The sequence below is a fragment of the Myodes glareolus genome, chromosome 23, assembly GCF_982192425.1.
Source record: "Myodes glareolus chromosome 23, mMyoGla1.1, whole genome shotgun sequence".
Taxonomy (NCBI): domain Eukaryota; kingdom Metazoa; phylum Chordata; class Mammalia; order Rodentia; family Cricetidae; genus Myodes; species Myodes glareolus.
This window is the reverse complement of record NC_142048.1, coordinates 3070645-3080877: the sequence shown is the minus strand read 5'-3', so window position 1 is coordinate 3080877 and position 10233 is coordinate 3070645. Positions and strand designations below refer to the sequence as shown.

Sequence of the window (10233 nt, the reverse complement as noted above, 5' to 3'; positions counted from 1 at the left end):
GAAAATCTGATTTATTGAAAACATCAGCAAGATGGCTCTGCTGGGGAAGGTAAACCATTTGCGGCTAAGCCTAATGGTTTTAGTTCAGTTCCCTGAACCCATGGTATTAGTGGAGAACCATAATGGGATCATGAAGTGTATCCTCCCCTCCCCCACAAAATAAAGAAATCTTTTTTCCTTTTTTTCTTTTTTATTTTTATATAGTACCTGGAGGGACAGCCGTGGGTGCTGGGAACCGAACTCTTATATTTTTGGTTGTGAGCCTAGCCTTTAACGGCTGAGCCATCCCTCCAGGCCAAAATAAAGAAATCTTACAAAGCAAAACCAGTGTAAAGACAGAGAAAATGGGGACCAGCAGCATTCATTACTCTACTTTCTGACTGTGGGCATAGTGCGACCTGATGCCCCTGCCATTGAGACATTCCCACTGAGACAGACTGCATCCTCGAACTGAGAGTCTAATAAGCCCTTTCTCCCTTAATTTGCTCTGCCTGGCATCTGGTCACAGAGAGAAGAAACGTAACCAACACACACATCTCAACAGACAGAAGCAGTATGCGCAACCCTCATCCCAGCACTCATGAGGTGGAAGCAAGAAGAACAGCCTGGGCTACATATGACCCTGTCAGAAACAAGAAACAAAAGCAGGAAAGGAGGCCAGGCAGGGTGGCACACACCTTAAATCCCAGTTTTGGTTTCTTTCAAGACAGGGTTTCTCTGTAGCTTTGGAGCACGTCCTGGAACTAGCTCTTGTGTAGATCAGGCTGACCTTGAAATCACAGAGATCCACCTGCCTCTCCCTTTTGAGTGCTGGGATTAAAGGTGTGTGCTGCCACCGCCCGGCCTTGGCTTAGTTTATTTGGGGGGAGGATGTTTTATTTTTTGAAGTAGTGTCTCACTATATAGCCTTAACTAGCCTGAAACTCACTCTACAGACCAGTGGTTGTCAGCCTTCCTAATGCTTTGCTATGTTCCTCATGCTGAGGTGACCCATAAAATTTTGGTTGTAATTTTGTAACAGTAATTTTGCTACTGTTATGAATCATTGTAAATATATGTGATTCCCAAGGGGGCCGAGACCCACAGGTTGAGAACCATTGCTGCAGCCCAAGTGGGTCTTGAACTGAGATCTAACTGCCTCTACCTCCAGAGCGCTGGCACTAACGGTGTGTATCAGCACGCCCAGCATGGGTCAGAGTGGGATAAACTTCTAGATAAATTTTTTCCATCCCTGAAGTAGATCCAGCTTCCGAGTTTTCTCTTTCCTCTCTAAAGTTCCCTGATTTCACTGGATGAGACATCCCTCCCAGTTCAGCCAATGGTATAGACCATTTCCCAGAGCAACCCTGATTGGTCCAGGACTGCATGAATGTTAGTTAACCCCTGAGACTCAGGCACGTCCTCTGACCACTCGTACACACTCCACGCACTAAAAAAAGCGAATGAAATTGAGGGCTGGAGGGCTGGAGAGATGGCTCAGCGGTTAAGAGCATTGCCTGTTCTTTCAAAGGACCCGAGTTTGATTCCAGCAACTTACAACCATCTGTAATGAGATCTGGTGTCCTCTTCTAGCCTGCAGGCATACACGCAGACAGAATGCTGTATCCATAATAAATAAATAAATTTAAAAAAAGCGAATGAATAAAGTTTACAAATAAAAATTAGGGGCTGGAGAGATGGCTTAGTGATTAAGAGACTGGCTGCTCTTCCAGACGACTGAGGCTCAAACCACAACTATCTATAACTCTAGTTTTAGGGGATACAACTCTCTCTTCAGGCCTCCAGGGGCAGCAGGCATGTGCATAGTTTTGTTCTTTAAAAAATAATAATGCTGGGGTGAACGCAGCCGCTAGTCCAGGCAGAGACAGCTAGAGCAGTGCAGGTTCCCTGCGGCGAGCAGCACAGCTGGCGGGAGCGTGTCCTGGACAGGCTGGTCCTGCCATGTGACCAGCCAGGAGAGTCACACAAGAGGGTGGGCGGGTGACCAGGTGGTGGATAAAAGGCTTACAGAACAAAGTAAATAGACATAAGGCTAAACATAAAGGTAAACATTTATTACTTAAAGAAGAGGGAGAGAAAGAAAGGCAGATTTAGAAAAAGAGAGAAAGAGGGGAAAAACACGTGTGCACACGCCAAGAGAGGGGACAGAAGAAAAGAGTTAAGATGGCAGGGACTGGAGGTCAGAAGAGAGGTCAGAAGTCTCTGGGAGTGGGCGTGGCTTGCCCCTTAAAGGGACCAGACCAAAAGAACAGCACATAGTAGTTCCGACAAAACACAAAAAAATTATAGATGGCTACCTAAATTCCATAACCAGATCCTAGCTGAACCCATTTTTAAAATTACAGGATTATTATGCACACATCCACTATGCACTTGAGGAAGTCAGAGTACTTCATAGGGTCCTGGTTTATGTTTCAGCGTTGGGTGGGTGGGCACTGAAGGAAGGCAGCTGCTTCCCAGCCCAGCCTGAGAAGCCCACTACACTGAGACAGAGGAGCACGGCAGTATGTTTCTCAGTCATCAAAAGGAACAAAGATTTATTGAACATGGGGCTGCAGGCTGCTCTGTGTGACCCCCGAGCAATCCTGGTCCAGAGAAGAAAGAGCCTGGTCAAGTTCTGTCACTTGGTCAAACATTTTACAACAAAATGAGTGGCTTGAGCCCACAGCCATCCAGCTTCCAGACTCAAAGGTGGGTTTTGCAGAATGGGGCAGGCTGGAGGGTGCTGACAAGGGCACTTGCTGCTCCAAGCAGCACCTCAGAGCTGGGAACTCCTGCATCTGGGATGGCTCTGACTATACAGTCTTTGGATGTTGATCCTGACCCTTGAACACACATGTTTCCTCAGAAACTGAATTGGTGTTTTCAGGAACATTCCACCCTCCTTGATCTCCAGGGAAGGAGAGCTCTGACCCTATGCTACAGTCTCTTTTCTCGCCTACAGGGTGATAATTTAAAATGTGAGGGGTTTCAGTAGTGGCTTGTGCTTAGCTGCTGCCTCCTGTAGAGTTAACATGCAAATGAACTGTGGTAGGCAGCTGCTCCAGAAGCACAGCCCTGCCTGGGCCCATCTGAAAAAGGGACATTTGTCAGGCCCTGAGGAACGCAGCAGGCAGCTCCAATCAGAACTCTGCCCTTGGCTCGAAGTTCCTAAGAGCTGCAGATGGGCTGTCATGGAGACATTGACGGTCTCTATGGCAACAGCTGAACAGGACAGAATCCTGGAGGGAAACCTTGGAGGGACAGGTGTTCTGTTATCTTGGACACCAGAGTTTGGTCTCCATGGCAACAGCTGTGAGGTTCAAGCTGTCTCCAGGAGGGTCTTGGATGGCTGAGAAGAGAGGGAGGTGCACCTTGGGAATGGGGCAGCTTGTTTCCATGGAGAGGACTAGAGAAATGAATGCTGGGTCACCCTGAGGACTTAGAGGGGAAAACAGTCTCCATAGCAGTCCATCAGGATGGGGACATCTGGAAATGGAGTGGTAGGTGTCTGGGCTCTAGACCAGTAAGAAAGGAAAAGTGTGGAACTCGGTGTAAGGGGTGAGAGGACAGGTAAAGATGTATTAGTGACTTTTCTCATCTTAAGAAGCATTGCAGCATGTCTCTATAGCAAGTGAGATTTTCAGGGGTTTCAGGTTTGAGGAAATGATGTCTTTGGTGACAGCTCCAAGGAGCCCTGCAAAGGGACATTCAGGCAAGTCTAATCTCTGGCCAGAGACATACCTGAGGGGTAGGCATGGTCACTGTTCCTGGGAGCCAGCTGGGGACATTCTCCCATGAAGCCAGAGTGTTGGGACTCTCTTCCATAGTGACTGAGGACTAGGCATGTTGCCTTAGAAAGTTAAATAGACTCTCTGGAAACGCGGGAATACCCAGCCTCTGCGCCACCCGCTGGAACAGGGCGTGGCCACCTTTTGACTCATAGTTTTCTGTTTCTTCACTAAGTAATGAGAAAAAGTCAGTGGACAGTCGACTGTCTAAAACCAGTTTTCCAGCTCCCAGGAAAGGCAGAGGGTTTGTGTGGCCAGTCTCCAGTTAATCCTGGGGGTCCAGCCTCCAGGTGACTGACAGGGACTGTTTTCCAGGAGGCCACAGAAAGGTTTTTAGGAAACCATGGGGTCCTGTTGGTCTACTGAGATCCTCAGGTTGGGGGCGGGGAGCGAGGCTCTTCCAGACATCCACTATCCAGAAAAGTGGGCTTGGCCACTATCAGGGTGTCTCAGAGAGCCGCACAGTCAGCGAACAAGGGCCTCAACAGGTGTGTCAGCCTGCAGGGCACTGCAGGGGTCGCCGCGTATCAAGGAGACCTCAGGAGGTGTGGTCAGAGTCCTAAGACCACAGGGAGTTGAGTCAGCACACCACGGGAGTGTGACGTGTTCAAGGGTTCTCTGGTATGTAGTCTGTCTCCATGGGGTGTGCAGGGCCCCTGGATCAGCCACCAGCATCCCCAAATGCCCGTCCTCGCAGTCCTAGACACGCAGCGGGGTCCAGGCAGCCGGGTCCCTTGACCCTCCTGCCCAGCCTCCTCCGCCCTCCCAGCCCCAGCCCCAGCCTCCTGGAGCCGGGTCTGGGGCACCTGGAGCGCGGTAGCAGTAGACGCCGAAGAGACGTCGTGAGGCGTCAGGAAAACCGAGGCTCCGTACGCCCGGCCGGGGGCCCCCGCAGCGAGTTCGCGGATTCACGATGGGGTAGCGCGCGCTGCCATCGGCCAGCCAGCCGGCAGTGCAGCGGTCCAAAAGCTGCAGCTTCCACGCGGCGAACAGCTGCCCGACCTTGGCCACTGTCGCACCTCGTGCCGCGCAAGCGCGAGCTGCCCCGGCCAAGGCCACCGGCCGTAGAGGCTTCAGGAAGAACACGCGGCCTGCGGGAACCGGGGACGTGTCAGCACAAGGTCGGGGCTGGGCCCTCAGGGCTCCTGAAGCCTGAGGCTCCCAGCTCCGGGTCCGTCCTATTCCCTACCATTGACTTCTGCCAGTGCGCCAGTGCGGTGCCAGTGCCATGTGGCATTTTACTGCCCCCCTGTGGCAGCTCTGGAAAGTTTTCTTCCTAGTAGCTCAGGGCAAGGCGGGGGGGGGGGGGGGGGGGCTGATTACTTAGGGGTGGGGTCGATGATCCTGGAGGCGGGGGCCTATGTATTTGAGGGCGATCTCAGTCCACTTGGGAAGGTTTTCGCCAGTGGACCGAGCCTATGTCATTAGGCGGAGGATCTGTGTTCTTGGGCGCAGGATCTAAACTCTTGAAATGGACCTCCAACCACGGGGCAGGCCCTATGCATTTCCGACAGGCCTTTCTCTAGGGGTGGGAGGGGGTGGGAGGGGGCTCTGCGCTTGAAATGGGCCTCTGTCCTTGGGCGGAGCCTATTGTGCGTGTATTGGGGAGGGGGTCTTCACCCAAGAGCCTGTGCCCTTAGGGATGGGGCCTATGCACAAACAAGAGTCTATGTGTCTGAGACAAACTTCCCTCCATCTCCCAGGCCCTATGGCTAAGTGGTTAGGGCTAGTCTTCACCAAGGAGTTGGAGACTATGTTCTCAGGGTGGATTTTCTTTTCTTTTCTTTTAGGGGGCAGGGCATATGTGCTTGGGTGAACTTCCTTCTAGGGGCTGAACCTATGTACTCAGGAGTGGGGCTACCCTCCATGGGTCAGAGCCTGTGCATGTAAGGCAGGGGTCATTTGAACTTAGGAGGAAAGAGAAAAAGATTCCCTGGGGGCAGGGTGGGAATGGGTCGGTGGAACCTATGTATTTATGGATGGAGCCTCACTTCAGAGAAGTGGGCCTAAAATCTTGGAGCGGGTAGCCTACCAGAGGCCAGGACTTTTTTTTTTTTTTTTTTTTTTTTTTACTAGAGAAGGGCTTAACTCACCAGGGAGGTTGGACGTGAAGCAGAATGCATCATAGCGTTCCTCAGCGTTATGGCGATATCCATAATTGCGCACGCCCCCATTCGTGCCTTCACCAGCCCCACTGCTCCCGGCCCCGCCACAGGGTTCCCGGGCCTGGCTCACTGGATACTGCACGGAGCCATCGCGCAGCCATCCTGCATTGCACCAGTCCAGGCCATTGCGCCAGGCTTCGTGCAGCTGCTCGGCGGACGCCAGAATACCATCCTGTTCAGCACAAGCTCGCTGTGCTTCCACGAAAGTCATCTTGTAGCGGCCTCCACGCGGGTGATAGGGGAAGACCACGCCTGGATGAAAACAAATGGGAACCTATCAGGGTACCCCACTTTCTCTGCACCTTACATGAACCAGAACCTTCCAGTTCATTCTTCTCCCTGGCCCTCGGGTCTGGCCACACATCCTTCGATTTATGCTTGGGACTTGTCTCTCCTCCTCCTTAACACACTTAATCATGCCTACTCCTCTGCTATGGACGGGAACCTTTGCTCGTGTTCTTCTATCCTTTCCTACGTGCCCTATTCATCCTTCAAAACTCAATTTTTGTTTGTTTTTCTTGTTTGTTTTGCTTTGTTTTTTTGGTTTTTCTAGACAGGGTTTTTCCTGTGTAGTCCTGGCTTTCCTAGAACTAGCTTGGTAGACCAGGCTGGCCTTGAACTCACAGAGATGCACCTACCTTTACCTCCCAAGTGCTGGGGTTAAGGACGTGTGCCACCACCACCTGATAAACTCAACTCTTAACCCTCCTCAGTTCCGATGTTCTGTTAATCCCCAAAAACCTGAGTCCTTCCCAAAGGGACCACGGAGCTGGAAATGCCTGTTCCTAGCGTTGGATTCCTCCACACTAGCTCCTGAAAAGTTAGGCAGAGTGTTGAGCTCCTTAGTTTGCCGGTATTTATATTTAAAGTGCTTCTGTTGCAACTTCAGTGTGACGACTCCGAACTTGTTGCTTCCTAGACTCACAGATGCCCAGTCTCCTGCAGACACCTCCTGGCTAATAGCTATCTACCTAGGGGGTTTGGGGGAATGAAATGAGAAGCTCCAGAGAGCCCTTCAGCTAAGTGGCTAGCAAACAGAAAGCATCTAAGGAAGCCAGCTACTATGATTTACCACTGTTAAAATGTTCAGAGAGACCAGTAAAATGGCTCAGAGGGTAAGGGGATTTGTCACTAAGTTTGATAAGTTTAGTGCTATTCCAGGACCTGTTGGCAGAAGGAAAGAATCCGCTCTGTAAATGACCTCCATGCAAGCACCATGGCAGATGCACACCCATGTGTGCGCGCGCGCGCGCGCGCACACACACACACACACACACACACACACACACACACACACACACGACAAATTCAATTCCTTTGATCATGAGTTCAAAGCCAACTTGGGTTCCATGAAGCCCTGTCCTAATCTTAGAGCTAGGGTAGGAGAGAGAGATGGCTGGCTCAGCAGTTAAACTACTTTCTGAAGGCCTTTAATCCCAGTACTGGGGGTGGGGGGGTCAGAGGCAAGCGGGTCTCTGTGAGTTTGAAGCCAGCCTGGTCTACAGAGTGGGTTCCAGGACAGCCAAGGGTACACAGTGAGACCCTGTCTCCGAAAGGGGGAAGGGAGAATTCTTGCTTCTCTTTCAAAGGACGGTGAGAGTTTTCCCACATCGACCTCAGGCAGTGCACAACCACCTGCAGCTTCAGCTCCAGGGGATCTGAGGCAGGATGCCTTGACCACACATTCAAACATATACATATCAATAAAAGCTGTAATACATATTTTTAAACGAACTATTCCCCTGCCTAGTAAAATTTCTACCGTGCCAACTTGGTTCGGTTTATCCCACACTGTCCCCCATTTCTGGTCTGCCCACGCTTCGGTCACCTTCCAGGTCCAGCTTGACTACGCCGGCATCATCCTCTAGCTCATTGGTGACCTCACACTCGTAGCGTCCATAGTCCTGCAGGGTGACATTTCGGAGGACCAGGGAGGCGTCCCCGGGCCCGTCGTTCTGCAGCTCGGCTCGCCCTCGGTAGGGACCAAAGGCTCTGTGCTGGGTACCCAGAGCCACGAAGACATCGGTGAAGGCCAAAGGGTCTACCACCTTCGTCCATTTGAGACGGACGCCGTCGTGGTCGTGAGCGGCCGCCTCGTAATGGTAACGGCAGGGTAAGACGATGGTGCCACCACGGTGGCTCACCACCTGCCCGGGCGCCGTCTGCACCACCACGGAGCCGGACTCGCCCTCTGTGGGGCGACCAATCAAAGGTCAAAGGTGAGGTAGGGAGGGACCCAGAGAAGTGATGCCAGAGAACTGATGTAGGCCCAGGATAGAAAAGGAGCTCCGAAGAAACTGAGTGTTAGGGACCACCGCAACCCGCCACCCTACCCCACCCCGGTCGTTCGCTCTTAGCCACAGTCGTGGGGTGGGGGTAGAGGGCGGGGAACTAGAGCTGCGTACAAGACTCACCCAGCACATGCACGACTTTCTTTCTGCCACGTTGCGCTCCGGCAGACACGGGGACCAGCAGCAGGAGTCCCCAGGCGACGGCCCAGAGCGCGTGGGGACCGAGGGCCGCCGGAGCGCACGCCTGTGGGCACAGGAGCTGCATCCAGCTCTAGTGTCCCGACCCTCCGCAGCTCGTCTTGCCCTCCCCAAAGGGTCCCAACCTTGGAGCTGTCCGAGCGTCAGGTGACTCTTCTCGCCCTCCCCCAGGTCCCCACCCCCGCTACCGGAGCGCACGGGAGGGGGAGCAGCAGCCCGCACCGGGGCCCCGCAAGGTTATCCGCGCGCCAGGAGACTGCAGCAAGTTGGGCAGCGTGAGCTGCGGGGGGGGGGGGAGCTGGGGGGCTGGGGACAGCTAGACAGGAGCGGGAGGAGGAGGGAACATTGGACTACTGAGCCAGGCCGGGAGAGACAACGGGAGAGAGACATGCAGAGACGGGGAGTCAGAGACAGACGTAGAGACAGAGACGGAGAGACGGAGACCCAGAGAAAGACGCAGAGACAGAGATGCAGAAAAAGACAGAGAGTCAGAGGCAGACTGGTGGGGAGAGATAGGGAAAAAGTAAGCACTTTCCCTTCTCCCCCTCTAAAATAAGCGGTAGACATTAAGGGGGGCAGAGAGGGAGAAAGTGCCAAAGAAAGAAGAGGAAAACAATAGAGGATGGGGGAAAGCAGAGAGGAGAAGGGGAGAGACAAAGGCGAGTTCAGGAACCCGGAGCAGCACTGTACTCACCATCCTGCCGCGGCCCCCGCAGAGCCGCCAGTGCGCTTCCAACTGCGCACGCGCACAACGTTCTGGACCGCCGGTCCCGCGGGCCGGTGCAATCCCAGCGTTTGCCTGCAAGGGGAAGGAGGACTTGGGGCGTTAAAGAGGCAGCGCGTGCTCACCGCGCCGGGAGTGGGGCGGGCAGCGCTGAGCTGGGAACATGGTGATAGTGACCCTGACCTATCGCGACCTCCCAGCCGTGAGGACTATCTTGGCCAGCAGAGGAGTCTCACAGGCCTCAGTTTGCACTCCATGTTTCAGTTGCCCTGAAAAGTGAGCCCCATTAGACTGGAGCCCAGTCCCTAACTCAGCTGTGCTCAGGTATGACCTTGGGTCAGAATCTTCACTTCCAGTCTCAGGCTAGACTGTGGATCCCAGTAACAGCAGTCTGTGGAATTCATTGGGTGCCTAACATGCCCCATTTGGTTATGCTGTACTCTGTGTGTGTGTGGTATGTGCACCTTTGTGTGAGTGTTCAAGTGAATGTAGCTCAGAGGTCAACATTTGGTGTCTTCCTCACTCTCTGCCTTTTATCTGTTTGTTTGAAACAACTTGGAGTTCACTGTGTATCGATGAAAGGCATGCAACACTACTTCTACCTGAACATGCCTGTGTATCGATTAAAGGCATGCTTCTACCTGAACCTGGAGCTTGCTGGCTCTGCAGAATGTTTCTTCACCCCTTTACCCCAGTGCTGGCTACTTCCTTACGTTGTTGATACGGCCACTTGCTTTTACACAAGTGTTGGGGGATTTGAACTAGGGTCCTCATGCACTTTATTGACTGACATATTGTCCCTGACCCTTTTATGTGTCGAGTTGTGAGAATGTCATCCAGGTTGGTGTCCAATTTGCTACATGGCTAAAGACGATCTTGTCTTCCTGGTGGTCCTGCCTCTACCTCCGCAGTGCTGAGATGACAGGTGTGCACAACAGCATGCTAATGTAGTGCTGGGGACAAACCCAGGGCACCGATAGAGCTGTGAAAACACTTTACCAAGGGCTGCATCCACAGCCCCGGTTGGGCTGTGACTTCCCCAGTGTGACCTTATGCATGCGTGTGTCCAACCGTACTGAGAGCCT

General features: G+C 52.9%; 1 protein-coding gene across 1 annotated transcript; it reads right to left on the bottom strand.

Moving 5' to 3' along the window:
- Positions 1 to 2033: 2033 nt before the first annotated feature.
- On the bottom strand, positions 2034 to 9405 carry Hapln4 (hyaluronan and proteoglycan link protein 4). The gene is made up of 6 exons (XM_048427207.3): positions 9385 to 9405; positions 9119 to 9223; positions 8350 to 8470; positions 7764 to 8126; positions 5864 to 6187; positions 2034 to 4861 (listed from the first exon to the last, which is right to left on the bottom strand). The coding sequence occupies exons 1-6, from the start codon at positions 9403 to 9405 to the stop codon at positions 4470 to 4472; spliced, it is 1326 nt and encodes a 441-aa protein (XP_048283164.2). The 3' UTR covers positions 2034 to 4469.
- Between the last annotated feature and the right edge of the window lie 828 nt (positions 9406 to 10233).